The sequence below is a fragment of the Arabidopsis lyrata genome (assembly GCF_000004255.2).
Source record: "Arabidopsis lyrata subsp. lyrata unplaced genomic scaffold ARALYscaffold_6, whole genome shotgun sequence".
Lineage (NCBI taxonomy): Eukaryota > Viridiplantae > Streptophyta > Magnoliopsida > Brassicales > Brassicaceae > Arabidopsis > Arabidopsis lyrata.
The window spans coordinates 189,701-207,500 of NW_003302550.1; the positions used below are offsets into that span (position 1 = coordinate 189,701).

The following is a 17,800-nucleotide window of genomic DNA, read 5'->3' on the forward strand; positions in this document are numbered from 1 at the left end:
CGTAAGAAAACACCACTAACTAGGCTTTCATGTAGAGACTCTCCCTTAGTGCTTTTATCTTTTCATCATGGTTCTTCAAACCACTAAGCATTAAGAAAAGATTGAGAATCTTATTTATATAATGACGAAAAAGTTGAGCTTCTTCAAGTGGAAACTTAAACGATGCCTTAATGTAAGAAGTCCGTCTCACGGGAACAAGCAAAATTGGAAGCTTTTATGACCCTAAGAATAACACTTAGTTATCACAGTAATGCTCTAATCAAAAGCAAGGAAATGTCAAATAATCCCAAATCATAGCATCATGCATCTAATCTAGAGAAATACGAAATTCTAATAAGATAATGCAACGAATTTGGAATCCATAAACAACAAGCCTCAAAATAGCTCAGACTCCAGCTAAAACCCTAGCAGGGAACAGAAGTGGAAATCGACACCGCAAGTGCTTAGAATTGGACAAGGACAATGAAATTAGGAGAGACGGAAAGAAAAACTGACATAATTGTGAGATAGTCATCGAGAAATTAATCAATGAGCTAACGGGGACTCTGGCGATGCCGATTAGTTCACTCTGAGAAGACAGAGATCACTACTCCCAATCTTGTCGCCAAGGGCACCAATCGAGTGTCGCCACCTTAACATCTCGGTACACGACGAGCCGGGTCGGTTATGTCGATACGCAAAAACTATAGTTAGGCCTCGCAAACCGAAGCCCATTAATACAATATTTATTGTGTGTGTTGAGATAAATGCTTAAGCCCATAAGAGTAAACCATCCAGTTTTAAACATAGTTCCTCTCTTTTTCTGATAAACTCTCAATGTCGAACGTTGGTTAAAACAGGTAGAAAACAAACAAACCATGTTACACGAGACGCCCAAAACGCCGTGGTGTGTACGTACAACGTAAATTACGATAAACAAATCCACCACACGCCGACTTTGCTGGCGAAGAACTCAAAAACAACAGGATGTTTGCTTGTAGTCATCACCTGGTGCAGACTTTGCTTCAACTTCAATCATTTGGAGTTACTATCATCGTCCTTCTCCTCCTCATCTTCATCGCTACGGCCGGAATAATGCTTCAGGTCCTCTTCTCTCAGCTCCTCCTCTCTCCGCTTCATCCTTCGAGCAATCCGAGTGTCGTAATCTTTCTGAACTTTTTCCATTATAGTGTCAAAACCCGGGACTGTCCTCTCCAGCTTCTGGCCTACTCGAACACTGAGGTTGTAGAAAATCCGGAATAGCCTCTGCAAACAGAAAGTAGAAACGGAAGAGAAAAGATGAATCAATTTATCACTAAGATACAGTGAAAGTTAAAAAGTTTGTGTCTGTGAAATCAGAAGGAGAAGACACTTACCATGACACTCCTATTCCACTCTCTGATGTAAGGAGGACCAGTAGTGTAGGTACCAAGCGGCTCACGGTACCACTCTCCACCATAGCTGATCTGATCCATAGCTTGCTCTATACTTATCACTTCCCATGGCCTTAACCCTGGTATTACTTTGGCCAGCTCTTGTCTACAATCAAAAGTACATGTTTTGAGAGTAGAATTGAATGGTGAATTTTTTGGCTAAAAAGTGAATGGTGTAAAAAGGGACTTTAGTGTTATACCTTAGTTGTTTGGGGATGAACTTGTTCGGCATGTGATCAGATTCCAGTACAGTTGTTAATTCAGACCCACTCGCCCAGAGAAACAGAGCGTGGCTAGGAGTTCTGACTCCAGGCCAAACGCCATCATTTGCTTCGAGCACTGCCATGTCGCGTTTCTTACTCTCAATAGCTTCTTTTTGGAGCTGCTTGTATGTTTTTGGCTCTCGTCCCTTTAGAGGAACCCATGGTGGTATTCCCTTCTGGAGTTTGTGAAGGAAAGCCGTTGCCGCTGCACCAAGCCTCACTGAACAAGAAAGAAACGAGTCAATAAAACCAACAATGAAGTCATATATAGGAGGCAAAATTAATGATTCTTCAACGATAAATTTCGTCTGAAATCTCTAATTATCCCATATACAGACCTTCCCAAGTGGCAATTGCAGGTTCCAAACCGTAAACCATGTGAATAGGCGCCCATTCATCCATGTCCTCGCCCCAAATGAAAGTATCTCTGTCAATTATTCCAGCTCCATAAGCCGTCTTAAGGGTTATAAGCTCACAAGGGCCTCTAGAACGGCCAAGTCGGTCTTTATACCACCAACCACCGGTCTTCATTATGACTACAATCTCAAAGCATAAAGAGCAAACAAAACGTTATGATCAAACGCAAAGGAAACAACAAAAAAAGCATCGCAATTTCATCATATTACTGCAATTCAACAAGTCTACTACGACAGGCACAAGCTTGGATCTTCAAACAGAACATAAACAACATAAAATGTGGAACCATATAAACTCGTGCAAACACAAGAAACTATGACTATACAATTCAACAACGGAATTCCAGAGCCACTCATTGAATAATGATAAACACAGAATATGGATACAATCCCACAAAACTGAAACAACATCAATATGACTGAGCCAGCAAATGAAGGTACTTACAGTCATAATAGCGCTTCTCAAGCCGTTTGTAACCAATAGCCTGAGCCACGTCTATGGGTCGACCCGGCGGGTAAGGACGTTGCCGGAAACCCCAGAGCCCGAAGAGGAACTGTTTCATGAAATCCCAAAACTTATCATCACTCTCTTCCTTTGATTTGATCGCCTTCCTAGGCATCGGCCTCCCGTCAAAGCCCGGCACATGAGGAATGGCTCTCCAGTAATCCTTGTCTTCTTTCCGATAAGGCGTGTCGTTATCCTCGAGCTCCATCTTGTTCATATCGTCGGCAATCTCCTCGGCGCGAGTCATAAACTGAACCACAGGACTCGCTCGAAATCTCTCCCACCATTTCTGCTCAGCTTCAATCTCTTCTGTGCTCGGATTCTCCTTCTTCTCGAAAACTGGATCTTCGTTGAGAATCTTATCCACTTCTGGAGTGTGCCTGTAATCCGGTATGTTCTCACACTCCCATAAGAACTGCTCAGCGATTTGCTTGTACGGTCCTGGTTCGTCGGTCCCTGTTTCGGGTTTTGGGGGCTTCTTGGAGAACTTAGGAAGGCCAATCGCAGCGAAATTCGGAGACTGCGACTTGGGAAAGAAGGAATCAGCGAGCGAGACGAAATTGATGGAAGGGACTGGGTTCGGTGGTTTCTCGAACCAGTTTTGAAATGGATTGAAGTTCATCGACGACATTGTTGAACACACACACAGTCGTTCTCCAGCCAAAGCCAAAAGAAATTAGGGTTCAGGGCTTTATTGGCTGATGATGTTCTGAGAAAGAAGATCACTAAGTTCAGGTGGATAGATGTGGAAGACCAAGTGTGACTGACCCAACCTAACCCAGCGTTTAAAACATCACGCCGTTTAGAAATTTAACAGAATAACTACGTGCCGTTTCCAATAAGTTCAAACAACGCCGCAACAATTCTTTTAACGCTAAAACGCCCAAGATGCCTTGAAACCATAATAAAAGCATCAACGATACAGTGAAAATAATAAGAAACAGCTTGCTTGTTTGACGAGACTGAAGAATAAAGCAAGAGTCAAAAACATTTCTCTGCAATCTTCCTCTTCTTCTTGTTTCCATCAATGGCATCATATCAGAGGCTTCTCAGGTTGGCCATCACAAGTTTCACAATCTTCTTCTGCCTCTTATCTCTGTCTTCAAGCCAGAAAGTCACACTAAGTCTATACTACGAAGCTCTATGCCCCTACTGTGCAGAATTCATCGTCAATCACTTGCCTAAGATCTTCGAAACCGGCTTAATCTCATCCATTGATCTCCAGCTCGTTCCATGGGGCAATGCCGTTATCAGACCAGATGGCACCATTCTCTGCCAGGTCTTGGACTCTTCTTGCCTTGTCTCACTTGCATTGTACATCATAAGATTAGGACATAGCATTTGACTCTTGCTTTGTTTTCAGCACGGAGAAGCTGAGTGTGCGCTCAACGCAATTCACGCCTGTGCAATAAACGCATACCCTGATGTGGTAAGTCTCTAAAACGGTAAAAGCTACCAAATGCTTCTTGGGATTATGCAGTAAGATTACCATATAAAGGCTTGACTGTTAATATGACTGCTATGTGCTCTGCATATCTCACTTGCAGATGAAGCATTTTGGATACATCTACTGTACGGAACGGCTAGTCTTGGAGAACAAACTTGAAAAATGGGCTGATTGTTTAGAAATGGTTGGATTGAGCAGAGCAGCAGTTGATTGTTACATTAACGGATACGGAAACCAGGTAAATCCTGCTCAGAGGAAAGTACGTTAGTTAACTTATTATACAGCTAAAACAGGAAAGCTAAACATATAAGCAAGAAAAGAATGACAACTATGTGACAATGTGCAGCTTGAACAGAGGTATGCTGAAGAAACTTCTGAACTTTATCCAGCACACAGATTTGTACCATGGGTGGTTGTGAATAACCAACCACTTCAAGAGGTTAGTCCTATAAATTAAGCTGATTACTTCAAAGAAGAAACAAACTTTTCATTTATGTGCCTTTGGTGAACAGAACTACCAGAACTTTGTCATGTATGTATGCAATGCTTATGGAAGTAACCAAGTACCAGAAGGGTGCAGGATCCTCAACAGTTCGCTGGAGACACTAAGCAGGTTCAATAGTTCAGTGGAGAAGCTAAGTAACATTCACCAAGTTTGCTATACCAATCACTAAGAATTGAATCAAAAATCCTTAAAATCCCTAAGATAGTTCAAGATACTGAAATGTTTGCGAAATCAGAAACTGCTTACCAATCAAATTTTGCACTTCTCGAATTCGTTCTACACTTAAGACTGGATTTGCAACAATCTGCACAAATAGATAAATATAGGATGCACACACTCTTCTTGAACATCCAAGATTTAAGTTATATTTCTAAAGATTTTGGAAGCTATAGGTACATACAGTACCATATAACAAAGAAATAGTTAAGCACTGATACCTACAGAGAGGTATTCATGAAAGATGATCTTTTTGCATATACACAAGAATCAACACCAAATAACAACAAAACAGGAAACCTAAACATCAGGTAAAGGCGGATATTGTTCATAGTACAGAGGCCATGAAGCTTTTTACGTCTAAAGAATCATAAGCAAAGGCGGTTTGGTTGTTAAGGTTGTCTATTGCCTGTTTATAATATCCCAAATGCCATTACATGTCTCGTAGGCAGTACTCTTGTCTGAATCAAATTCAAACTTCTCCATTAGCCTTTTGTCTCGATCAACCATATCTGTCGTATATTCAAATTCAATCAAGGATCAAAACCCCTTAGGACAAGGGTGAATAAGAAAAAAAAATAGAATGTTCACAGAGTAAATAGAAGTTTTGTTAAAAGCAAAAGGATACAGCCTGAGGTCTTCAATGAATCATCAATGTTTGGTATAACTCTAGTGACAGAAGCATACATAGAAAGCTTTTTCCTGCAGAGAACCAAAAACGAGGACAAGCAAAATCACTACTTTTCAAATCTAACAAGTACATATGAACATTCAAACAATCAATTAACATAAAGACGGAATTATGAACCCCAAAAAAGAAAGTGGATTCGTCAAAATCTTACTCGGTTCTCAACTGTTCCTGCTTATTCCTCTTTATAGCTAATATGTGCTCTTCAAAGAATGCCTCCTGAGAATTCAGGTCTTTGAGTTCATCAGCAATGAATGTGTTTACATAAACCAAGTAAAAAACCAAAATTAGTCATGTCATTGAATCAAAGGACGAGAAGTTTAATCTTAGTTATACTTATCTAAGCTCATCCTTCAGCTTGCACTCCAGTTCTAGCTCTTCATCAAGCTCTTTCTGAAGACGCTCAATTTCTTCTTCATCAGCAATCTCTGAATTTGCCTCATCAGTCTTCTCCTTGCAAACATGGAGTTTCTTCTGCAAATCTGCGCAACAAAATAAAAATCCGAAAAATTCACCACTCAATCGAACACACATCATCCCAACTAAATATGGCATTAGAGACTCGAAAAATGGGAAAACTAACCTTGGAGAGATCCATGTGTCTCACTAAAATCGTCGTCGCAGGAGAATTGGATAGCTCTCAGATGCTCGAGAGTTTGTACCAACACACCAAATCCTTTCCTATCATCCAAAACATGGATCAATTCGTCTCCCCATGATATCGCCATTTCGAAATTCCTCAACTGATCTCCCATCTCCGACACCGGAAGATGAACAAATCCACTAACCTAGCTCCAGTTCTGCGACCCAAACCCGTCAGAAAAAAATTCAAAAGCAGAGGGAAAAGATATCTAGATTTGGTTTTCCGATCGTCGTAGTACGGACCGATTTAATTTGAGAATATTTCAAACGTGGGATCGGCCCATTGGGCTTCTTTTCATCTCGTGAATGAATAAATGATTTACAAAAAAAGTCCATAACCAATTAAACGAAGCTGACCTGACATTATTATCTGGCATCCTCTAGTTTCACCATCTCACGTGACGTGATCTTGTAGGCTTCAATGCTACGTCGTTGAACTGTAATAAAATAAAATAAATCAACAACGAACATATGCTAACTTGCTAAGAGTACTTTTACCAAGTCAAATCCACAACGACTTTCTCTTACCAATCGAATCGTCTCGTGTGATAGATCGCACGAGAAATGCTTAAATAATTGCATGTGGGGGATTATATAACAGTCAGTCAACCAACTAAACTATGAAAGTAAATCGCATCGAAATTCGAATACTTACTGCACTCATATTACTATAAGCTTTGGTACTCATTTCATCCCCCCTCCAAGATCTTATTATTATAGTTTAAGTCACACAATTTCCAAAGCCCAAAATACTTATTTCGACTCCTTTCTTTCACACCCTACGTATAAAATATAAGGAAATTCCAAGTTAATTTGGACTTTGTCAAAGTCAGCCCTATGCTTCCATTGGACTTTAAAACAATAAAAGATACTTTCCCTTAATTATAGAGCATCCTATAATGTGTCATTTAACTATTTATCAAAAACCTGCAAGTTAGGAAGTTTTCATTTTTATTTTCTTTGTCTTCATTACTTCTTCATCTCTCGATCATCGACAATCTGTAAGAGAAACCAAACTCTCTTCTCCTTCTACGAATCATCTTTTGTTGTCATCTTCCAAACGCCGTTATTTCTGTTTTTGTTTCACTTTTTCTACCTCAATTTTGTTTTTGGTTATCCCTCTATCTCTATCGATCACTTATATGGGCAGATCAAACTCCATGGTCTCGCTTTTGTTGATGGTCTTTCTTGAGATCCTTGTTAGAGCTCAGATAGCAACAACAGAGATGACAACAGAGTTCATTTTCCATGGTTTCAAAGGAAACCAATCCGAAATTCAGATGCAAGGAGATTCAACCATCACACCCAACGGACTATTGAGGCTCACAGATCGAAACTCGGACGTTGTTGGTACAGCTTTCTACCATAAACCTGTGAGATTGCTTGACAGTAACTCCACCAATACGACGGTTCGTTCCTTTAGCACTTCTTTCGTCTTCGTCATCCCTTCAAGCTCAACAAGCAACGGAGGTTTCGGCTTCACATTCACAATCTCTCCAACCCCAAACCGTACAGACGCGGATCCCAAGCAGTTCTTGGGGCTTCTCAACGAAAGAAACGACGGGAATTTGAGCAATCACGTTTTTGCTGTGGAATTCGACACGGTACAAGGATTCAAAGACGGTACAAATCGAATAGGCAACCACATTGGTCTAAATTTCAACAGTCTCTCTTCAGATGTCCAAGAACCGGTGGCTTATTACAACAACAACGATAGTCAGAAAGAGGAATTCCAACTGGTGAGCGGCGAGCCAATCCAAGTCTTCTTGGATTATCACGGACCAACCAAAATGCTTAACCTCACCGTTTACCCAACCAGACTGGGATATAAACCAAGAATCCCCTTGATCTCACGAGTGGTTCCAAAACTGTCAGATATTGTGGTAGACGAAATGTTCGTCGGATTCACGGCAGCGACTGGGAGACACGGACAAGCGAGTGCTCATTATGTGATGGGTTGGAGTTTCGCAAGCGGCGGAGAACATCCACTTGCAGCTATGCTCAACATCTCGGAGCTTCCTCCCCCGCCTCCAAATAAGGAGAAGAAGAGAGGCTACAATGGTAAGGTCATCGCTCTGATCGTGGCTTTATCGACTGTTATATCGATCATGTTGGTGTTGTTGTTCCTCTTCATGGTGTACAAAAAGCGAATGCAGCAAGAAGAGATTCTAGAAGATTGGGAAATCGATCATCCTCACAGATTTCGATACAGAGACCTCTATGCTGCTACTGATGGATTCAAGGAGAATCGAATTGTCGGAACCGGAGGATTCGGAGTTGTTTACAGAGGAAACATCTCATCATCTTCCTCTGAACAAATCGCAGTGAAGAAGATAACTCCGAATAGCATGCAAGGTGTTCGAGAATTCGTCGCAGAGATAGAGAGTTTGGGACGATTAAGGCACAAGAATCTGGTGAACCTCCAAGGATGGTGTAAACACAGAAACGATCTCTTGTTGATTTACGATTATATACCCAACGGAAGCTTAGACTCGCTGCTCTACAGTAAACCGAGAAGAAGCGGCGCGGTTTTGGCCTGGAACGCGCGTTTTCAGATCGCCAAAGGAATCGCGTCTGGTTTGTTGTATCTACACGAGGAATGGGAAAAGATTGTGATTCACAGAGATGTGAAACCTAGCAACGTTTTGATTGACGACGATATGAACCCTAGATTGGGAGATTTCGGGCTAGCGAGGCTTTACGAACGCGGATCTCAATCACGAACCACCGTAGTCGTGGGCACGATTGGGTATATGGCGCCGGAGCTAGCCCGCAACGGAAACTCCTCATCCGCTTCCGACGTTTTCGCGTTTGGCGTTTTGCTGTTAGAAATCGTCTCCGGGAGAAAACCGACGGACTCTGGGACCTTCTTTATAGCCGATTGGGTTATGGAGCTACAAGCGAGCGGTGAGATCCTCAGCACGATCGATCCGAGACTCGGATCTGGTTACGACGAAGGAGAGGCAAGGCTTGCTCTTGCCGTCGGTTTGCTCTGTGCCACCATAAACCGGAATCTCGGCCGCCGATGAGAATGGTGCTTAGGTACCTGAACAGAGACGAGGATGTCCCCGTGATTGAAGACAACTGGGGATATTCAGATTCTTCAAGAACCGATTTAGGATCGAAAATCGTCGGATATATTTCGTCGGACAGGGCATCGAGCTCACACTCACACACATCTTCGTCTCTCACCAGAATTTCTTCTACTTCTTTTATCAGTGGTAGATAGATTGATTGACACATTCAAGCTCTCATTAACTCTCTTTTTTTTTCTCACTAAACTCGTTCAAGTTTGGGCTCGGCCCATTGGGTTCCTTGTCTCGTGTCCAGCAAAAAGCTGCGCCTATTAATTAAGAGGAATTAATTTAAAGCCATATTTGCCATTTGAAATCGGACCGGATTGACAACAACTATATAAAAACATGGTTTTGTTTTAGAATCGGATAGGGTTAAACCACGTATTTTCCAGTCTAACGCGACCACATGACGTGATCTTCTATAATTCAATACTACATCATAAAGGATCATCCTGAGTAAATACGCAAAAGGGAAATATTGAAACTAGGACAACATTTACAAAGTCAAACTGATAAGGATTTAGTATGTGACAATTCGAATCAAGGAATTTGCAACACTCATCACATCAGATCTCATAATAAATGCTTTTTAATCATAATAATTATATTCCCTCCGTGTCAAACTATAAGTCGTTTTAGGTAAAAACACGCAGATTAAGAAGATTTATTTTTTAAAAGTTCAGTTAATCATAAAAGAGACTGCATAATAAAAATAATCATAAAATATTAAAATAATATATAATTTGCATTGAAACTCAAAAGCGACTTATATTGTAAAACAAAATATTTTATCCAAAACGCCTTATATTATGAAATGGAGGGAGTATGCGGTAATGACGATAGACCCACGAGACGTGACTAATAAGTTCGTTTCTTGTGGTAAATGTGAAAAAGTGCTTAAAGTAATCATACGATATTGTTGTTACTAATCATTGGTAAGATTAACGTATAAAGGGAAGAAAAGTTACTGCAGTCATATAAGTTCGGAACTCAATCTAATCACAAATATTATTTTATTTTATTTTTAGAGTTTAAATCACACAATGTCCATGTTCAAAGTCAATTTATTTTGGTTTTTAGCCCCTACAAAATATAAAATATCTGCATATTCAAAGTATGATGTGGAATTTGTCAAAGACAGACCATATATGCGTAGGACTTTTGAGAAAGAAAAAAAAAACAATTTCGTTTCCAGCATAAAAGAAAACATGAAATTTAGATAATTTTTTAATATTCAATTTGTAAATATCTTAATATGGTTTTGCATTTTAACCCCCAAAAAATGTAAATTTATTAAATATTTAGTTTGCATAATTGTATTTCAAAATCACTAGATGAATAAAACTAAAATGTAATTTGTAGTTGAAAATCATCAATGATACTTGTTTCGAGTAAAGTAAAACTACAAAATAATAAGGGGCTTTTGCAAAAATGCCATTTTTTCAATGTCACTTTTCAAAAATACCCATTTTTTAAAACCTTATAAAAATTGCTCTTAAAAATATAAGATTTACCCAAATATGTATGTAATATTATTAAAACATACACAAACTACATTTCTATGTATCTAAAATCTTATAAATACTTTATAAATACCTTATAAATACATTTTAAATACCTTTAAAAATCTTTAAAATATCTTGTAAAACCTTTGAAAAACCTTTAAAATCTTTTAAAATAACTTGTAAAACCTTTTAAAACACCTTATAAAACTTTATAAATACTTGGATCGAGTCTTCAAGTAGTAGTTACAATTCATAAGTACCTTATAAACCTAATAAAACTTTATAAAAATTTCAGATTTAAAAAAAAAGATATTTTTGAAAATGGACATCTAAAAAAGGCATTTTTGAAAAGAGGCACACCAAAAGGGGTATTTTTAACAATTTCCCAAATAATAATCGATTGAATAACACAAGTTTAGAAATCAATTTCAAAATCATCTTAAACAGCCAAATCATTGATATCTTATAAGTACTAACAAATGATAAATGACAGTATTTTGGTCCTAGCCACAACTTTAAAATATTGAAAATTTCTTGGTTGACAATCAATATGTATTTGTCAATTATTTTAAGTGTTTTTTCTTCCAAATATTAAATTGACCACAAAGCATTGGAGTTTCATATATATATTTTTCAATACTCGCTAATGTGAACCAGTTTGTGAAGAGGGAGAACATACGCAATTTCTTGTTTAAAACTTATAAATTCTTCTTTTCTTCAGTCTCCTAATTATAACAGCTTCTCTAGTCCTTAAAATTTGGAGAAGCATCACGTCTTATCTTCTTCTTGTTCTCTTTCCAAAACGCCTTCGCCTTCTCTCTGTTTTTTTTTTTTTTGTTTCAACCGATCAATGGGTACTGCAAGATCCATAATCTTATTAAAGCTCGTGCTCTTCTTGCTTTTGACCATCCCTACTCGAGCTCAAGGAACAACAACGGAGACTCCAATAACAGAGTTTATTTTCCGAGGTTTTAGTGGAAACCAATCGAATATTGTGACTGCGGGAGCTGCGACGATCAAACCCGACGGCCTATTGAGGCTCACTGACCGAAACTCGAACGTTACCGGTACATCTTTCTACCACAAAGCGGTGAGATTGCTGGAGACCAATACAAGTTCCACAAACGCTACGGTTCGTTCTTTTAGCACTTCTTTTGTATTCGTCATAATCCCTACAAGCTCCAGCAACGGAGGTTTTGGCTTTACCTTCACGCTATCTCCAACCCCTGATCGTACCGGAGCCGAATCTGCACAGTATTTAGGACTTCTCAACAAAGGGAACGACGGGAATTTGACGAATCATGTTTTCGCGGTGGAATTCGACACGGTGCAAGGTTTCAAAGACGGTGCCGATAGAACAGGCAATCACATCGGTCTAAATTTCAACAGTTTAACATCTGATGTTCAAGAACCGGTCGTGTATTACGACAACGAAGATCCTGACCGGAAAGAGGATTTCCCACTACAGAGCGGCGATCCGATCCGAGCAATTTTAGATTACGATGGGCCAACTAAAACGCTAAACTTAACTGTCTACCCGGCTAACTTGAAGTCTAGACCCGTAAGGCCTTTGATCTCCCGACCGGTTCCGAAATTATCGCAGATCGTGCAAGAAGAAATGTATGTCGGATTCACAGCAGCTACAGGGAGAAATCAGTCGAGTGCTCATTACATCATGGGCTGGAGTTTTTCTAGCGGCGGCGATCTTCTGACTGCAGACACTCTTGACCTGTTGGAACTTCCTCGTCCCCCTCCGAATACGGCGAAGAAGAGAGGTTACAATTCTCAAGTACTCGCTCTGATCGTAGCTCTATCGGGCGTAACCTTGGTCTTGCTTGCGTTACTCTTCTTCTTCGTGATGTATAAGAAACGATTGCAACAAGGAGAGATTCTTGAAGACTGGGAAATCAATCATCCTCACAGACTCAGATATAAAGATCTCTACGCTGCTACTGATGGATTTCAGGAGAATAGGATTATCGGTACTGGAGGATTCGGAACCGTTTTCCGAGGAAACATCTCGTCTCCTTTGTCTGATCAAATCGCCGTGAAGAAGATAACTCCCAATAGTATGCAAGGTGTTCGAGAATTTATAGCAGAGATTGAGAGTTTGGGACGATTAAGGCATAAGAATCTGGTCAACCTTCAAGGATGGTGCAAGCAAAAAAACGACCTCTTGTTAATTTATGACTATATCCCTAATGGAAGCTTAGACTCGCTGCTTTACAGTAGACCAAGACAGAGCGGCGCCGTTTTGTCGTGGAACGCACGTTTTCAGATCGCTAAAGGAATCGTGTCTGGTTTGTTGTATCTCCATGAAGAATGGGAAAAGATTGTGATTCACAGAGACATAAAACCTAGCAACGTTTTGATTGAGGAAGATATGAATCCTAGGTTGGGAGATTTTGGACTCGCCAGGCTTTACGAACGCGGATCGCAATCAAAAACGACCGTAGTCGTGGGCACGATTGGCTATATGGCGCCAGAGCTGGCCCGCAACGGCAGATCTTCGTCTGCGTCTGATGTTTTTGCGTTTGGCGTTTTGCTATTAGAGATAGTCTCCGGGAGAAGACCGACGGACTCAGGGACCTTCTTCTTGGCAGACTGGGTTATGGAATTGCACGCGAGAGGAGAGATTCTTCACGCGGTGGATCCGAGACTTGGATTTGGTTACGACAGCGTAGAGGCAAGGCTTGCTCTTGTTGTGGGATTGCTCTGTTGCCATCAAAGACCGACGTCAAGGCCGTCGATGAGAATGGTGCTTAGGTATTTGAACGGGGACGAAGATGTTCCTGAAATTGATAACGATTGGGGATACTCAGATTCTTCAAGAAGGGATTTAGGATCCAACTTTGAAGGATATGTTTCATCGGATAGGGTTTCGAGCTCAGTCGCATCGTTCTCCGTTACAAGGATGTCTTCAAGCTCTGTTGTCAGTGGTAGATAGTGCAAATTCACGTTGTAACTTATAAGCAGTACAGTATTACAAGTTTTGTTTTCATATTTTTGGTATTGAGCATTTATAACGGCTCTTTTGACAAACCGCTTTTTTAACGGTATGGAAAGGATTGTGTTTTATCAACTAAAGAGTAATGCTAAGAGCGGTAAAATAATTTTAAATGACAGACGGTGAAAGTATTTATTTTACATTTGCAAATTGCAAAGATGCTTGTCCGATTAATAATAGAAAAAGATTATCTAGTTTTAAAATACGATGGAAAATATCAGTCACCAATTAAATTCGTTTAGCTTTCAAAACTGAACAAAAACATAAACTTAAAAATAAATTTGTTGGGTTGAGTCTATTCCTAAATGGTTGTTACAAGTTAGAATGACGCAAAAGCTATAAGTATATAACACAAGTCACTCAATAATTAATATTGATATTTTAATATTACTGCATTTTTTTCTTCTGAAAGTGACATGTATTTTTGCATCGTTTTTTGTTTTTTTTGTTTGTATTATTTTGTGTTACCATTTACCAATCAGATTTTATATGACAAAAATCAAGTCCATGGAGAAATTTAGAACTCACTAGATCTTGCTAGAAATGGTAATTTATAAAAATTATACGTGGGTGTTACTTGTTAGAGAAAATACTTGCAGAGTTTGAGAAAACACTTATACCGGGTTAAACGATATTCATTGGACACTTTTATCTTTTATTTTTTAAGGTATAACAAACGTCTAATTCCATAAGACTATTTTTAAAGTCATCTCTTTCTTGTTCCTAAGGAAAATATAAAATATCAGGATGTTAAAGTCAGCGTCGAAATTTTCAAAGTCAGCCTGATGGTTGCCTTTGGACCTCCTTTTAACCACAAGTTTAAGGAATAAAACATGATGGTCCAAGTGGAAATGAAAATTATTTGTTGAAAATTAATAGCGAACATTTCTTTTTTATTTAACTTTTTTAACAAAAACATTGGGTGCCATATATTTTCAATGTACGGTAACGTGAACATTGAGCGGAAAGTACCAAGTTCCTTCCTCTTTTTTGGTTTTGGTATAATTTTCATCTTCTTTGACTCTAAGAAAAACCAAACTCTCATGTCCATAAAAGAAAATCTCTAAACAAGAACTCTTCAAAGTATATCTCCTTTTTTTATTTCGCTCACTATGGGCACTGCAAGATCCATTGTCTTAGTCTCACTCTTATTCAAGCTTTTCCTGTTTTTGAGCGTCCATGTTGGGGCTCAGAGAACAACAACAGATTTTACTTTCCGAGGTTTTCTTGGAAACCAATCAAAGATTCGGATTGAAGGAGCCGCGATGATCAAACCCGACGGACTATTGAGGCTCACTGATCGGAAGTCAAACGTTACCGGTACGGCTTTCTACCACAAACCGGTGAGATTGCTGGAGACTAGTAGAAATTCCACAAACGTCAGAGTTCGTTCCTTTAGCACTTCTTTCGTCTTTGTCATAATCCCTTCAAGCTCAAGCAATAAAGGTTTTGGATTCACATTCACACTATCTCCAACCCCTTATCGTCTCAATGCTGGATCCGCACAGTACTTGGGAGTTTTCAACAAAGAGAACAATGGGGATCCTAGGAATCACGTTTTCGCAGTGGAATTTGACACGGTGCAAGGATCCAGAGACGACAACACCGACAGAATAGGAAACGACATCGGTCTGAATTACAACAGTCGTACTTCGGATCTCCAAGAACCAGTCGTGTATTACAACAATGATGATCCTAACAAAAAAGAAGATTTCCAGCTTGAGAGTGGCAATCCGATTCAAGCACTTTTGGAGTATGATGGACCAACACAAATGCTAAACGTCACCGTTTATCCGGCGAGATTGGGGTTTAAACCCACAAAGCCTTTGATCTCTCAACATGTTCCAAAACTGTTAGAGATTGTGCAACAAGAAATGTACGTCGGATTCACCGCGTCGACGGGGAAAGGTCAGTCGAGTGCTCATTACGTAATGGGTTGGAGTTTCTCAAGCGGCGGAGAACGTCCAATTGCAGACGAACTCGATCTCTCGGAGCTTCCTCCTCCGCCGCCGAATAAGGCGAAGAAAGAAGGTTTAAATTCTCAAGTCATTGTTATGATCGTGTCTTTATCGGCCGTAATGCTGGTCATGCTTGTGTTGCTCTTCTTCTTCGTCATGTACAAAAAGAGATTGGGACAAGAAGAGACTCTTGAAGACTGGGAAATCGATCATCCTCGCAGATTGAGATACAGAGATCTCTACGTAGCCACGGATGGATTCAAGAAGACGGGGATCATCGGAACCGGAGGATTTGGAACCGTTTTCAAAGGAAAACTCCCAAATTCGGATCCAATCGCTGTGAAGAAGATAATTCCCAGTAGCAGGCAAGGTGTTCGAGAATTTGTCGCAGAGATCGAGAGTTTGGGGAAATTAAGGCATAAGAATCTGGTCAACCTCCAAGGATGGTGCAAACACAAAAACGATCTCTTGTTGATTTACGATTACATCCCCAACGGAAGCTTAGACTCTCTGCTCTACACTGTACCGAGAAGAAGCGGCGCCGTGTTGTCGTGGAACGCGCGTTTCCAGATCGCTAAAGGAATCGCGTCTGGTTTGTTGTATCTTCACGAAGAATGGGAAAAGATTGTGATTCACAGAGACGTGAAACCTAGCAACGTTTTGATTGATTCAAAGATGAACCCTAGATTGGGAGATTTTGGACTCGCGAGGCTTTACGAACGCGGAACGCTATCGCAGACAACAGCACTCGTTGGAACCATTGGGTACATGGCGCCAGAGCTCTCCCGCAACGGTAACCCCTCATCTGCGTCTGATGTTTTCGCGTTTGGCGTTTTGCTGTTAGAAATCGTCTCCGGGAGAAAACCGACGGATTCCTGTAGCTTCTTCTTAGTCGATTGGGTCATGGAGCTACAAGCGAGCGGTGAGATCCTCAGCGCGATCGATCCGAGAATCGGATCTGGTTACGACGAAGGAGAGGCAAGGCTTGCTCTCGCCGTCGGTTTGCTCTGTTGCCACCAAAAACCGACGTCTCGGCCGCCGATGAGAATGGTGCTCAGGTACCTGAACAGAGATGAGAATGTTCCTGATATTGACGATGAGTGGGGATATTCAAAGTCTTCAAAAAGCGAATTCGGATCCAATTTTGTAGGATATGATTCGTTGAGCGCAATCGCTTCTTCGTTCGTCAACAGAGTTTCTTCGACTTCTCGTATCAGTCAGTAGTGGATAATGCATGTTCACTTTCTTTTTTGTTAATTAATTTTCTTTTTCCATTGTAAGCAATATAATATTCTGATAATCAAAATTTTTAGATGAGGGATTATCATTTATCACTGGTTAAAGGATGGTAACTTATATTTTTTTTTGTTAACAATTTGTGAATAATTTACAACTGGTTTTAAAAATCTAAACAAATTATTAATGACTAACAATTTGTGAGGTGGTAATCAAAGGTTTTTAACCCCAAATCATCTGGCAATTAGTGTGTTATTAATTAATCTAACTAGATATCCATTTGCACTCAGAAATATTCTGATTTCTCCATGTTTGAAACAAAATTCGATTAGCTTTCTTTTTCTTGATAAGCAATTCTTCTATAGCTTTCAAAGCAGTTCTGCTTCGAATTGGTCAAATCTTTTAGCTTTCAAAAGACCAAAACATAAGTTAACTATTAGATATGGACAATAGTATAAAATAAATTTTTGTGACGTTACACAGATTATTCACACAGTTATTAGAAAAAATTGAAAACTACTTTTTTGTAACGTCACAAAGATTATTCATACAGTTAATGAATTTTTTTTAAATCACTGCATGTTTTGCTTATGGTCCCGTGCAAAGGACACTCATTTTGTTCTTTTATCCATATATGAATTCTATGAACAAATATCAACTATTCCTAAACTACCCCTTGCATAAGATTGAACAAATTGTTTCAAAAATAATTAAGAAAAATACGTACTAAAATGATAAAGAAGACATGAAGATATATAAAATGTCAAAAATATATTGTTTTGTTTTCGTTTTAGATGGATATAATTTGATCTATAAAGTTTAGAATATGTCTTCTAAAATTAGAATGTATTCTATACACTCTACATGTTCTACAAAATTTAGATTATGTATTCTACATGTTCTACAAAATTTAGAAGTCATTT

At 39.5% G+C, this 17,800-nt stretch overlaps 5 protein-coding genes and 1 long non-coding RNA gene across 10 annotated transcripts; 4 read left to right on the forward strand and 2 right to left on the reverse strand.

The window, feature by feature from the left end:
- Positions 1 to 750: 750 nt before the first annotated feature.
- On the reverse strand, positions 751 to 3,326 carry LOC9306981 (protein TIC 56, chloroplastic). The gene is made up of 5 exons (XM_002872957.2): positions 2,537 to 3,326; positions 2,014 to 2,211; positions 1,613 to 1,895; positions 1,356 to 1,518; positions 751 to 1,245 (listed from the first exon to the last, which is right to left on the reverse strand). The coding sequence occupies exons 1-5, from the start codon at positions 3,225 to 3,227 to the stop codon at positions 1,015 to 1,017; spliced, it is 1,566 nt and encodes a 521-aa protein (XP_002873003.1). The 5' UTR covers positions 3,228 to 3,326; the 3' UTR covers positions 751 to 1,014.
- A 109-nt stretch (positions 3,327 to 3,435) lies between these two features.
- LOC9306982 lies at positions 3,436 to 6,958 on the reverse strand. Of its 5 annotated transcripts, none has more exons than XM_021022979.1 (10): positions 6,750 to 6,958; positions 6,452 to 6,531; positions 6,036 to 6,252; positions 5,793 to 5,934; positions 5,607 to 5,708; positions 5,393 to 5,466; positions 5,202 to 5,276; positions 4,795 to 4,852; positions 4,086 to 4,288; positions 3,436 to 3,997 (listed from the first exon to the last, which is right to left on the reverse strand). In XM_021022979.1, exons 3-9 carry the CDS (start codon positions 6,205 to 6,207, stop codon positions 4,219 to 4,221), a joined length of 693 nt encoding a protein of 230 aa, XP_020878638.1. In that variant the 5' UTR covers positions 6,208 to 6,252; positions 6,452 to 6,531; positions 6,750 to 6,958; the 3' UTR covers positions 3,436 to 3,997; positions 4,086 to 4,218. The 5 variants fall into 5 exon arrangements, with proteins under 5 accessions (XP_020878638.1, XP_020878637.1, XP_020878640.1 ...); XM_021022978.1 differs by having other exon boundaries at positions 6,623 to 6,958; XM_021022981.1 differs by lacking the exons at positions 6,452 to 6,531; positions 6,750 to 6,958 and adding an exon at positions 4,611 to 4,701 and having other exon boundaries at positions 6,036 to 6,447.
- LOC9309072 lies at positions 3,957 to 4,602 on the forward strand. Its single transcript, XR_002331384.1, has 3 exons — positions 3,957 to 4,025; positions 4,144 to 4,281; positions 4,390 to 4,602. It is a non-coding gene; the product is annotated as an uncharacterized LOC9309072 (long non-coding RNA).
- Positions 6,958 to 9,418, forward strand: LOC9309073 (lectin-domain containing receptor kinase VI.4). Its single transcript, XM_021022977.1, is given in 2 exon segments — positions 6,958 to 9,085; positions 9,088 to 9,418. Coding segments are annotated over 2 exon segments (2,085 nt in total). The 5' UTR covers positions 6,958 to 7,236; the 3' UTR covers positions 9,324 to 9,418.
- A 1,836-nt stretch (positions 9,419 to 11,254) lies between these two features.
- On the forward strand, positions 11,255 to 13,810 carry LOC9306983 (lectin-domain containing receptor kinase VI.3). Its single transcript, XM_021020150.1, has one exon. The coding sequence runs from the start codon at positions 11,527 to 11,529 to the stop codon at positions 13,621 to 13,623; it is 2,097 nt and encodes a 698-aa protein (XP_020875809.1). The 5' UTR covers positions 11,255 to 11,526; the 3' UTR covers positions 13,624 to 13,810.
- Positions 13,811 to 14,574: 764 nt separating this feature from the next.
- Positions 14,575 to 16,970, forward strand: LOC9306984 (L-type lectin-domain containing receptor kinase VI.2). Its single transcript, XM_021023387.1, has one exon. It carries the CDS (start codon positions 14,796 to 14,798, stop codon positions 16,863 to 16,865), a length of 2,070 nt encoding a protein of 689 aa, XP_020879046.1. The 5' UTR covers positions 14,575 to 14,795; the 3' UTR covers positions 16,866 to 16,970.
- Positions 16,971 to 17,800: the final 830 nt, after the last annotated feature.

What these genes read in the sequence shown, in the direction of transcription:
- LOC9306981 (XM_002872957.2), bottom strand. Translation starts at nt 3,227, where the DNA reads ATGTCGTCGATGAACTTCAATCCATTTCAAAACTGGTTCGAGAAACCA. An exon ending in TGCAATTGCCACTTGGGAAG is followed by an intron (nt 1,896 to 2,013) that starts GTCTGTATATGG and finishes TTTCTTGTTCAG; the next exon opens with TGAGGCTTGGTGCAGCGGCA. An exon ending in AGTGGAATAGGAGTGTCATG is followed by an intron (nt 1,246 to 1,355) that starts GTAAGTGTCTTC and finishes TTCTGTTTGCAG; the next exon opens with AGGCTATTCCGGATTTTCTA.
- LOC9306982 (XM_021022979.1), bottom strand. Translation starts at nt 6,207, where the DNA reads ATGGGAGATCAGTTGAGGAATTTCGAAATGGCGATATCATGGGGAGAC. An exon ending in GAGTACTGCCTACGAGACAT is followed by an intron (nt 4,853 to 5,201) that starts GTAATGGCATTT and finishes CTATTTGTGCAG; the next exon opens with ATTGTTGCAAATCCAGTCTT. An exon ending in AGAAGTGCAAAATTTGATTG is followed by an intron (nt 4,289 to 4,794) that starts GTAAGCAGTTTC and finishes TCCTCTGAGCAG; the next exon opens with GATTTACCTGGTTTCCGTAT.
- LOC9306983 (XM_021020150.1), top strand. Translation starts at nt 11,527, where the DNA reads ATGGGTACTGCAAGATCCATAATCTTATTAAAGCTCGTGCTCTTCTTG.
- LOC9306984 (XM_021023387.1), top strand. Translation starts at nt 14,796, where the DNA reads ATGGGCACTGCAAGATCCATTGTCTTAGTCTCACTCTTATTCAAGCTT.